Consider the following 12,194-nt stretch of genomic DNA (forward strand, 5'->3'; position numbering starts at 1 on the left):
TGTGTGAGTGAGAGAGAGAGATTGGTTACCAAGGCTTGGTAGCGATAGTCGAGGAGGAGCATGCGGGGCTGGCGAGGCAAGCCAGATTGGTGGTTGGAGATTGCGATGATTTGGTGCCGAGAGCAGGGCGATGTTGCGAGCCAATGATATGGTGAGTGAGGGCACTCAGAGCAACCAATTGTAGTGAATCAAGTGATGACCAAGCTCGATATCTGCAAGCTTTTGACAATGACTTGCTAATCCAGCCAGTCGAAATGGCTATAGCGTATCACCAAGAAAGTGTGGATGGGCTTCGGCCCTTTGGGTTGTGTGCTGGTAGCAAGTAGCGGAAGCAGGTGTTGACGATTTTGATGGCGACAGGCTGAGACAAGGTAAATTGGTAGGGCTTGCAAGGCAATCAAGCACACAATGGCGCACACAGAATTCGGGAGGTGAGTAGCGAGCAGTACCGATCAAAATAAGGGAAAAACTTGAAATTTTCCCGGTTGTCAGGTCAAAATTTGAAGCTTTTGCCGGTAATTACACTAAAACTTGCCGGTTTTTTTAAAGGCAAGCTAAAAATCTAATCGGGATTTTATAATTTCAGTTGGTTAAAATACGCTAGACCCTGGTTTTTTTCTAACACTAATACAATTGGGATGGGGTTCAAGGTGTTGACGAGCTACTGATGTGGACCGATAGTCGAGTAGTGGGCGACGAGTGGCACTAACGAGACGAGCGACTTGGACACATGGCACTTTTGGGTGTTGACTTCTATGTTTAAATATACACAATTGCTTCTGAGCTAGTGTTATGCAGAGATTAAACGAGCTAAAGATACATTATTCATGCAAAATTGAATGAAAACAAGGAGATGCTCGATAAAACGACATTTACAATAAGAGATGATACTAATAATTATGTCGAGCCTCACAATAACGCTTTCATACCACTTGTAAGGCTTAGTTAAGGCGGAAAATAGTTAGTTGCGTTCATAATTAAGACGTTAAGTTAACACGCTAATTAAAATGACGCAAGCAAGCCAAATACAAAATAATACAAAAATACATAAGTTGATTAGGTGCATTATTTGTACAATGCTTCTCCATTTATACATGGAGTAATACATGCAAGCACTAAGCACTGGAGGTGGAAGATGCTAATGCATCCACATAGGTAGCTAGGTGTAATGTGCCTTAAGAGCTTTAGGATAAGTGTCTGCTCCATGTGGCATGCTAGGTGTAGGCATGTTTCCCACTAGAGTGTGTGAGAATAACACCATAAGGGGTTGTTCACATAGGCATAAGATGGAAGTAGGTTTAAAACCCTAACACATTCCCCCCAAGCTTCTAGTCCCCCCTTCCCTCGAGGCTTCTGGACCTTACCTCCCCCTCCCCCCCCCCCCCCCCCCCCCAACCTTTTTTATCTTGTGATGGGCACGACTTTTGCTAGAGCTTTTTGCACTTCCCCGTGGTGTTTACAATGGAGGTGGACACGCTTCCTATGGAGGAGGACATTGTTAAATTCTTGCACCTCCTCACGGCTAGGAAACTCCCGCTAAATGAAGAAAGCATCCCCATGGACAAAGGCAACATGCCAACATCACGACCCTCGAACCGGAGCCTTGATGGGGGGTGGCGCTTTGATAAGGGACCCGGCCCTGGTGGCTATTAAAGCAGGGTCCACTCAAAAGTCCGTCTTGCCAAAGAAAAAGGAAGCATGGTTGACTAAAATGCTAAAGGATACATTTTTTTCAATGAATACCCTCAAGGCAAGTGAGACTCAAGGCATCAGTTTTGCAGATAAAAACAAGGTGGCAACAGGTTTTCTAGCTCTTAGACCAGGAATATCTTTTGCAAGCATCTTGAAGGGTCCTGACTCTAAGGTTTGTGCTAATGTCGCAATTGTTGAAACTTCATGTGATACACGCAATGAAAATCTGAAGAATGTTAAGACTCGGCTTGAACAAGAGCTTAAGGAAGTTAACAAGCAGCTAGATACCGGCCCGAATAGTAAGAAAAGAACTTGCTTCATGTAGAATTCAGTGGGTGAAGGCATGCTGGAAAATCGAGCCTTTTGTGCTCTAAAGAAGTCACTGCCACAACAGGTGGAGGTCACTGAGGCTATCACTCTCGCGATTTTGCTACCTGTGAATCTGATTAAAAAACCACTAGCCAGGCAAGCCCAGTTGATGCTTTTGTTTAGGTTCAGTGGGAGAATCCCGAACAGGTATGAGCTGGCACAATGAATCTAGGGGCGCAAATCTAAGACACCACCAAAAAGCATGTTGATCAATGTTGGAGCTGGTCTTCTACTATTCCGCTCAATTGGAGGACTTACTTTGGGGTGTGCTTTGAGTGTAACAAATTTGGGCACTTTGCCAAGGATATCCCCATGAGGACGAAAGTGGACTCCAAGCCTTCAACCTAGGCTCCCAATTCAGGGAACATTAATCATGTCCCTGTCAAGGAAACACATTAATCATGTCCCTGTCAAGGAAACAATGGTGGAAGAGCATGAGAAACATGTAAAGAGATGCAAAGGGACAAGAATAGGGGACGAAAGATAGGCTATGATTTGTGACAATGAGGTCATCAAATTGCAAGAGATGATTGTTGAGGTGCAGAGCTTCACAGTGCAACGCCCCAAATGTCCCCACAAAGATAATATGTTTGTCTTTCTGGCAGCTACACCTAAGCTTCTAATAGTAACAACTACGTTGGTTGTGAAGTTCTCAAGATTGAAGAGGCTCAAAAGGGTGAAGGCGGTGGCAAGAGAACACATATCACTGGAGATTCATGGAGCCTTGAATGGGATAGTCTTCTTCGTAGCCCCCGTCCAACTAAAAGGGGCGACTGGGGCCATCCAGCTCCACAACCCCTTTGAAGTGCTGCAAGAAAAGAAATCCGTTGACCTTGGCGAACCCCCAGATTCTTGTAGGGCCACAAATGCGGAGACCGGGCAAGGGTCAGATGTTGAAGATTTTTTTTCCCTCTCCCAAGATTGAAGCCCTGGCTATTCAGTCATGGAATGTGAAAGGATTTAAAACACGTAAGAAGCATAACCTCTAAATGGAAGGAGGTTAGAAAAGAGAAGGAAGTTAATTGTTGGGCCATCCAAGAACATCATCTAGATGCTCGTAGCAAAAGAAAGCAGGCATTGGAGTTCTTTGTAGCAGAAAGAAGTTGGTGTTCTTTGGAGAGGGAGTGGACGGGTTTAGTGGACTCCTCTCTATTATGGACAAGGAACTGGAGCCCAAAGTGGTCTTTAATCACCCCTCAGGAGTGAGAATTATGTGAGCCAATCGGTCTATCACTTTAGTCAGCATACATGGCCCCTGTAATGCAAAGGATAGAGTCAAATTGTGCATGCACCATAGGGATTCCCCAATTGAAGGAGAGTGGCTATTGATTGGTGCCTTTAATATGGTGGAGAAGAGCAAGGATAAAACAAGCTTAGCCAGTCTGTTGACAGGTTCTAAAAAAGATGAATGGCTGGGTCTTTGTGAGAAATGGGTTTTGATGGACCTAAGGGAGGTGGGTCCCTAGAACAGCACATTGGGCTTCACGTACACAAGCCTAAAGTATGCCCTCACATCTTTCCGCCTTGACAAGTGCTACTGCCTCACCAAGCTGATTGGATCCCGTTGCTACTTGAGATAATTGTGCTACCAACAAAGAGCATGCCTGACCATATTTGGCTACACTTGGAACTCAGAAAAGCCAATGGGGAAGGGCGGAACCCCAAGGGGAGTATTAAGCTACTCATTACTAGGGCACACCTATTCAAGGACCGTTAGGAGATTTCTGGGGTCGCTTTTGGCCCTGTAAGTGTTTTCACCTCAGCAAGCATAATCTTTGGCAAACATATGAGAGAATTATTTTTCTAGAGAGAGAGTAGGGGGTACCCAATGAAATCAAATAAAAAACTAGAAAGAATCAAATCAGATACGGACGAGGGTACTTTGTGGAGCGACACAGCACTCAAGGTGTGTGGGCGAGCTGGCGGACAGAGGAGCAAGGGTTGCACAAAAGCTGAGGGTGATGAGCAGACGGAGAGGAGGCGCAAGCTGCAGAAGTGGGCTGCAGAAGATCCGCAAGCAAGCTTGCGAGGCTATAGGTATTTTCTGAAATTAATATGCATGGCTTTGACATCCGGGTGCGACTGTGGTTGTGTCTTCTCATTAGATTATCCCTGTGCCGATGTAGTTCCAGTAGGTACAAGCCTAAGCATCTTTGATCTTGGTATTGCATGATTCTATCTAGAGGTCCAAAGCCTTCTTTAAAGAGGCAATGAAAACGCCCACGTATCTCATAGTATACTGTGGAGTGGCATATATAGTGTAATTCTGTCTCCGGCTCCATTCCGCATAACTTGCAAATTCTGCTCTCAGGTGGGATTCCCCTAAATCTGCCAAATTCAATTTCCAACTGGTTTGAGGATGTACGAATCTGACCAATAGCACATCTCAAACCATGAGACAGGTGGGTATCCATGTAACTCGGGCGAATCACAAATCCATCTAAATAGTTGTAGGAAGTTTTCTTTGTAGTCGGCCATCTTCGTGCCCAATTCTTGTGTAGGGTCTACCCATGTCCTCTTAGTATCCAACCGTATAAGATCCTGTCGGATGATTTTATTAATCTCCGTTCGTGTAATTGTCAGTGATGGAGCCTCAAGAGAGTATTGGAAGGGGGGTAATCTATCCATATTGAACCCGTGTCTCTGAAACCACGAGGACAGTTGCGCATACCAGCATGATGTATCCCCTTTCATTGCCAATTGTCGAGAGGATTCGAGGGCCAGTCTAGTATATCGGCCATTATTTGTATCCCACAAACCATGTATAAAGGACACTGATCTGGTAACAGCTTCAATTTCTATCGGAGGGGCTGCTAGTTCCGCTCGGGTAATCGCGTGTGGTACAGAGGCCTTGGCTCTAATCATTCGGGAAATCATAGATACCAAAGGTCTCTCCATTGACTTCCAATTATCCTGATCCACAGATGGTCCCCAAATCTGGACCCCATAAAGCATAGCCGAAGCCACCACAATATCAAAGAGCCAAAGTTTTGTTCGTGGTTCTTGAAACTGCACTTGTGAACACATCCTCTCCAACCCTCCCAGGGCTGCAAAGGCTCTGGATAATCTAGCATCCGCTGCTTTCTTAAGAGTAAACTTCGGTCCTGCAAATACCACCCCAAGGTATGTGTATGCATCTGTGTACTCTACTGTATCCTGGTCATATGCAAATGTAGGTGCCGAACTCCTAACCCACTGTGGTGTGGTGTTAAACACCATAACTTTGGTTTTACACAAGTTTACCGACAGTCCACTGTCCTCCGCGAATTTATGTAATGCATCTAGCTGCCTTTGCATTCCATTTGGTGATTCTGCTATCAATACAATATCATCTGCATACAACAACAAAGGGATCCATGACCCTGCAAGTTGAGCACCTCTGTCACCTTCTCTATCAATGTAATCTGATACCTCATCTATGTACATACCAAATAAAGTAGGGGACAGTGGGCATCCCTGCTTTACTCCAACGGTGGAGTGAACAATGTCAGAATCCCCTTCTAGAGTACGTACATAACCAGTTACTGACCCGTATAAGGACATGATCCCCCAAATAATCTCTTTGGGGACCCCTAACTCTTGCATCCTGCGCATCAATCTGGCCCTTGGTACTGTATCAAAAGCTTTCCGAAAATCCACAAAGCAACAATACATCCTTCTCCCGTTTGCTCTTCCTTCCTCAATAATGGCTCTCAGCGTAAGAATATGATCTAAAGTGGAATAACCCCTTCTGAATCCAGCTTGTCCTGTTGCCCTTATGCCCTCATTCTCTGCCCATCTACTCAATTTTTGTTCAAGAATGGATGCGTACAGTCGGGTCAAAGTGTGACCTACCATAATGGTACGGTAGTTCCCGGGTATCATAGGATCCCTTGACTTGAAAATAGGTACGATAGTAGATAAGTTCCAAGATTCAGGTAATCCTCCACACATGACCCGATTAAACAGACAAGCAAGGACTTCTGAAAGTAGATCCCTGGCATGGATCAGATGTTCTGCTACTAAACCATCATGATCATATGCTCTTCTTGTCTTCATCTTATCAATGGCTTTTTCCACCATTTCCGTAGTAAAGAAAGTACTAGTAGCAGGGCATGGCTCTAGCGGATCTTGTAATGGAGGCTGTCCAGATACCATATATAATGATGTTACATATTGACCCCAGATCTCAGGAGAAGTAATCGTCAGAGGCGGTGAGTGCTCGTGAAATAAGCGCCAGGCCTCATGTGAGTCCTGACTCAAGAAGAGCTGATATAAATCCTTCTCCAGTTTGGCTAAAAATGCCCTTTTCTTGCGACGTACTATACACCGAAGAGCAATCCGAGACTGCTTATATGTGATGATCCCAAGTGTAAGCTCTTTCTGGACCTGGGTTCTCGTCTCTCTGCATTCCTCGTCATACCAACTGTTTTGAGGCATGTTCCCAGATCCTCTCTTCTGATCAGGTTGAGTATGTGGGTATGCCTCTTGTGCTGCTCCATGTAGTATCTCTGTTAATTGAGAAGTAATCTCCTCTACAGTATATAGTGGCTCGGCTGTCCACATCCTATTATAGATCTTTTCCACATAGACTGAATCAGTTTCTGGCGTGAAAGTATATCTTGTGTGTGTCTTCTTCCTTTGTACTTGAGAGGCATTGTATTGGAAGGAGATTGATAAGGTCAATAGAGCATGATCCACTGCAATCCCAACCGGTCTGCGTCCCACCTTAAATTCCTCAATACTAGAAATAAAGCTTGGTGAAGTCATGACATAATCCACTGTACTGGCCCCATGCCTGTGCGGGAAGCATGTGAATCCCCCAGATAACGGGAAATTCTCTAGACCGTTAAGTATGGCCAAACCATGTATAGTTGCCATCTCCATGAGATGTCTCCCATATTCAGTGTGTTCTTTATCCTGTGAGTTTCTAGTAAGCCCCCTCTGTGATAAATCCACTTCTCTGAGCATTTCCTCAGAAGTATCATAGAATACTGCTTGAGAGTTGGCCGTTCTGGCATTAAAGTCTCCTAAGAGAACGATGTCTCCATCTCTAGAGAACTCCCATATATCATTATTCAATATGGAGAAAGGGGATTGTCCTTTAGGTGAGGAGTAGACTGAGGTACTCGGAGGGAAGTAGCATATAGCGATATATAGAAATCTACCTGTCTCGGCTCTCATCTCACCCACATATACCTTGCTTGCTCATCTTTCCTGATAATCTGTAGTAGTGGTTTCAGCTCCTCCTTAAATAAGACTGCTACTCCTCTTGAACCCCGGCTACCCTGTAGAGATCTCTTGTCTGGTCGACCAGCTGTTTCCCATAAATAACCCTTCACATGTGGCATACGCTGTCCCGGTATCTGGTGTGTCTCTGAGTAGAAAACTATGTCTGTGTCCCTAAAGCTGTCTTCAAAGGCACCTACATCTAGCCTATATGATCCATTACAATTCCACGCCGCTATCCGGAGCGTCGTCCCATAGGTCTCGCACCGTCATGCTGAGCGCTTTTCCAGAACCACTACTTTCCCTCCTCTATAAAAGGCGATTTTCCCCTTTTCTCTTGCTGCCCTGATCTTTGGCATCAACTCTTGCATGTGTGTCACTTGTGCCAATGTAAGGTCATCTCCCAGGAAAATACCGGTTTTCTTAAGAGAGGCATGGTACTTATGCAAGGTAGAGTTTTGGATGTATGCGCTATGGGAATGGGCGTACATGAGCTAAGGCAAGGTAACCATAAGGAGATGGGATACATGATCGGACTACGAGAGGTGTGCGCATAGCGGCCTACCAAGAGAATTGGTTGATGCTCACAAAATTAGTGATGGATACAATAGAGGAATGCATGTCAGGGGGCCTCATATCAATGCAATATTCGTGAGGGACGTGTTTGACTGTAAGTGAGCTACAAGGGGTAGCAATTCAGCCACTGTTAGTGACTTGGGAGAAAACGCGTATGGATGCAATATGTGTTGCTCAGAGGGTAGTTAGGGATGTTCATGGAGGAAGCCGAGAATCTTGCAAGAAGCCACTCAAAGAATGATATCGAGGTTTCTGGCTAATTGCATGGGGTTCACCAAGCAAGCCACATTGAATTTGGTGTATTTTGTGGATGCACCAAGCCACAATAAACTCATGTTTTGATGCGAAATTTACTGGGTTTGGATGATTGCTTGGGAGTCCACAGGGTTGCTAAGAAAAGGATCAGCTTGATACATATATTTGATCAGCCTCTTAATGGAAATATGATTTGCATCATGCATGGTAGTTATGTCTATGTGAGCTGTTATGCATGGACTAATCATGGCATTGTCCTAAAGTACTTTATCCTCCATATACATGGCAGTGTACTAAACTACTTTATGTTCGAATCCCATTGCAAGGCTGATTAGTTTCAAAGCCATGCTTTTCATACTATTCTACAATTTCAATCTCGTATGCCCAATCATCATTGATTTTAGATGCTTGCGGATACACGAATCGAGATGTTTTCAGTAAGGTGCACTTTTGATGCAATATTGCTTTGTTGAGCCTGTAATACCGTTCCAATCCCATTTAAATGCTGATTGTTTCAGAGGCATACTTTTATAATACTCTACATTTCAATCTGGCAATGACAATTATCATTGATTTTAGATGCTTGTGGGTGCATAAATCAGATTTTTTCAGCCACTTTATTGGTGAGCAATTTGTGAGTAAAGCAAGAGCTATAGATATCTCTCACATCAATAAAGGAGTTGTTGTTTATAAAAATGTCGGGATTGGCAAAGCTTTGGTCAACATGTATGCTGGAGAATGTATGCCAGTTGTGTACTTATGAAAGCACAAGTTCTTGACAATCTTCTTGCTTGAGATGCTGAGATGTTGTATCTTGGTATCTTCAATCTTGGAGTTCATTGATTGCAAAATATGAGCTTGCTGAGTTTCTTTCTTAGGATGCGTTATTTTGGAATGCACTCATTGAAAGATACAACACGAAGGAAGTAGAATCCATGCTAATATTTGAGTTATTGTGTTAATTGAGGACAAGCAAAACAAGTCTTTGACAAGCTTCTTAATTGAGATGCACTCGCTCAAAATGCATTCAGTGTGGGAAGATACACCCAACTGGGACTGTATGTCAACTGTCTTGTACTCTTGAAAGCACAGCAAGTCCTTGCCTTCTCTTGGAATGCTAGGTATTGTCAACAAGGGTAGGGCTAAAGTGATCTATCTTGTTAAGTTAGCATGGAGACAAAGCAAGGGCATGCAATCACCAATGCTTGCTTTTTTATGGGTATGTTGCATTATGCACAACATTCACATGGAAGCTTTGAATTGTTTTTGATAGGATGCAAAGCAAGGGCATGCAATCACCTATGCCTATCTTGTTTTAGCATGGAGGCAAAGCAAGAACCTGCAATCACCTATGCCTGCTTTTTGTGACGACATTCACATGGAAGCTTCGAATTGTTTTTGATAGCATGCAAAGTAAGGTCTTCTCTTCAAACATGGTCATCTATGTCTTGTTCTTTAAGATATGTGGCACTGTGCACGAGGCTGACATGGACAAAACCAAATTCATGATGAGATTGTTAGTCAAGAACTATGGTAACAAAGTAGTGCATGTGCTATATTTTTGAAAGCCCAAGAATGCGAATGAGCTTCTTGTCTAGGATGTCTTGATGCATCGATTGAAGGATATACCTCACATACAAATAGTGGACGGGAGAGCTCTGGGTTGCTCTTAGCAGATGCAAGCAAAGGCTTATTAGCTTCTTGTCCAAGATCACTTGGAATGCATTGAGTGCAGGAGGGTGCATCAAGTAGGGGCTGCGTGGAAAGTGCCTTGTACTCTTGAATGCAAAACAAGTTCTTGCTGCCTCTCAGAATGTTGGATATGTGTAAGGGCAGACTGACCTAGTAGGGCTAAGAAGCTCTCGATGGTTTTTCATTGGATGTACAGACAGGATTGTGTGGCATGCTAGTGGCTCAGTTGTTTTCGTATGTTGTGAAACACAGATTTCTCTTTAGATGTATCACCTATGTCTACTTTTTGAGATTATGTGGTATTATACATGTTGGCATGGGACAAATTGAAATCATGCTGAGATCGCTAGTTAGGGACTGCTGTAAAATAGTAATCTTGCTTAGCACTGCTTTGGTTAACATTTGTTGTACATTTGAAAGGACAATAAGTTCTTTCTGAGCTTCCTAACTGGGAATGCAATGTTTCAAGGATATCCCCCTAAATGGTGGGCCAAAAAGTTCTTTGTTGTTCTTAGCAGACGTAAAGCACGAGCCTCTTGTCAAAGGCATGTGATAGTATACAAGACATAGACAAGGACAAACAAGGTACACACAATTCTTTAAAAAAGGGTAAATATCCTAGCCAATATGTATGCCAGGATGCAAGACCTTACAATGTGTGTTTGCAGGGTATTCCCATTCAGAGCTGCTGGCCGGGGGCTACATAGTATTTGGTGGTTCTTTGGTTAATATGCATGCCAAATGTGGAGTCCTCAAGAAAGCACATCAAGTTCTCAATAAGCTTCATGTTCTGGATGTCTATCGGAGCGCACTGATTCCAGGATATGCCCAACAAGGGCAGGAATAGGAAGCTGTAGGCTGTTTTCAATGGATGCAACAAAGAGGGCACCTTCTCAACTCCGATCCAGATGTTAATTCTTTGCTCCATGCATGTAGTCACTCAAGTCTACTAGATAAACAGGCAATGATAGCATGAAGGAAAAATACGACATTGTACCAGAAATATATATTTACACTTGCAAGGTTGTTCTTTTCGGGCCCACAAGGCATTTCAATAAAGCTATGAAATTAACATGATGCCATCATTGATTGGCCTCACATTTGGTGTGCCCTTTTAGTGCCCATCAAAAATGGGGAAATGTGAAGCTTGGAAGATTGGCCTTCTGAGTGTGCAATAGAATCAGATAAACGAGATGCTGCAACATTTATGCACTAACGCACAAGACATTGAGAGGCACACAGAACATTAAACACGTCAAGAATGGTGATAAAAGGACGTAGCTACTGGACTCATGCAAGTGGAAAGTTTCCTAACGAAGCAATATCTATTACTCAAGTACAGGAAAAGCATGACAAGAGCTATAAATGTCAAGCTTTTCTTTTCAAAAGAAGGATTTGTACAAATTCAATAGGATACATTCTAAATTTTGCAAAAACAGAAGAATTCATTGGTGAGTATGTATGCCAGAGTCCTCACAAAAGCACGAAAAATTGTTAATGTGCTTCGTGCACAAAATGTTCTATCTTTAAATTTACTAATTGTATATATGCGTAACACGCTCGTGGAAAGGAAGCTCTTCACTGTTTTGACGGAATGCATCTGGAGGGATCCAAAGTGAATGCATCTGAAGGCCTGTGGCATAATGCAAGGACACTGACTATTTTAACGAGATGCAAAGTGAGTGCCTCTGGAGGCCTGTGGCATTATGCAATGACACTGACATGGGTGACAGAATTCACGATGAGATTGCTATCAAGGGCTACTGGAGAAAGATGTCTTGCTACGCCGTGCTTTGGTCTAGATGTATATAGAACATGGCATCCTCACAAAAGGATAGAAAGTTCATCTTGAGCTTCCTATCCAAAATAATCAGTTTAGTATTGCACATATTGCAGGATATGCTCACCTTAACATGACCATTGAAAGGAATCTCTAGCCTATCTTAACGAGTAACTTTCATGCAGCTGCTGGCGTGCAGGAAAAGCACAAAACATTGAATGCGTGAGAATTAGGAACTGTGCTTGGAAGCAATGAGGACGTAGCTATTGGACTGATGGAAGTGCAAAAACTCATAAAAAAGCAACATCAGCTACACAAGTCGAGCAAGGACAAGAAAAGCATGATAAGAACTCAAAATTTTCTTTTCTGTCTGCACTTGAATAACTTCTTGGAAGAAGAATTTATACCAAGTCAATCATTGCTTGGAACTCGTTGATTGCAGGTTAGGCCCAACATGGCTGTGGCAAGGAAGCTTTGGCCTGTAGTGGCCAGATGTGAAGGGAAGGCTTTGTCCAAATGCAATCGATCGCCTATGCTTGCACCTACAAGGACCGTGGCTTTATGCAAGTTCTTCACATGGGTGAGAGAATTCAGGATGCGATTGCTAGTCACAAGCTGCTGG

The 12,194-nt window shown here is 43.5% G+C and overlaps 1 protein-coding gene across 4 annotated transcripts; it reads left to right on the plus strand.

Moving 5' to 3' along the window:
- The first annotated feature begins 3,872 nt into the window (after positions 1 to 3,872).
- LOC147456427 (uncharacterized) lies at positions 3,873 to 10,913 on the plus strand. Of its 4 annotated transcripts, none has more exons than XM_086514904.1 (4): positions 3,873 to 4,098; positions 9,374 to 9,513; positions 10,262 to 10,377; positions 10,461 to 10,913. In XM_086514904.1, exons 1-2 carry the CDS (start codon positions 3,890 to 3,892, stop codon positions 9,417 to 9,419), a joined length of 255 nt encoding a protein of 84 aa, XP_086371030.1. In that variant the 5' UTR covers positions 3,873 to 3,889; the 3' UTR covers positions 9,420 to 9,513; positions 10,262 to 10,377; positions 10,461 to 10,913. The 4 variants fall into 4 exon arrangements, with proteins under 4 accessions (XP_086371030.1, XP_086371031.1, XP_086371029.1 ...); XM_086514905.1 differs by having other exon boundaries at positions 10,308 to 10,377; XM_086514903.1 differs by having other exon boundaries at positions 10,311 to 10,377.
- Positions 10,914 to 12,194: the final 1,281 nt, after the last annotated feature.

The sequence above is a fragment of the Adiantum capillus-veneris genome, chromosome 6, assembly GCF_014529385.1.
Source record: "Adiantum capillus-veneris isolate H3 chromosome 6, ASM1452938v2, whole genome shotgun sequence".
NCBI classification, from domain to species: domain Eukaryota; kingdom Viridiplantae; phylum Streptophyta; class Polypodiopsida; order Polypodiales; family Pteridaceae; genus Adiantum; species Adiantum capillus-veneris.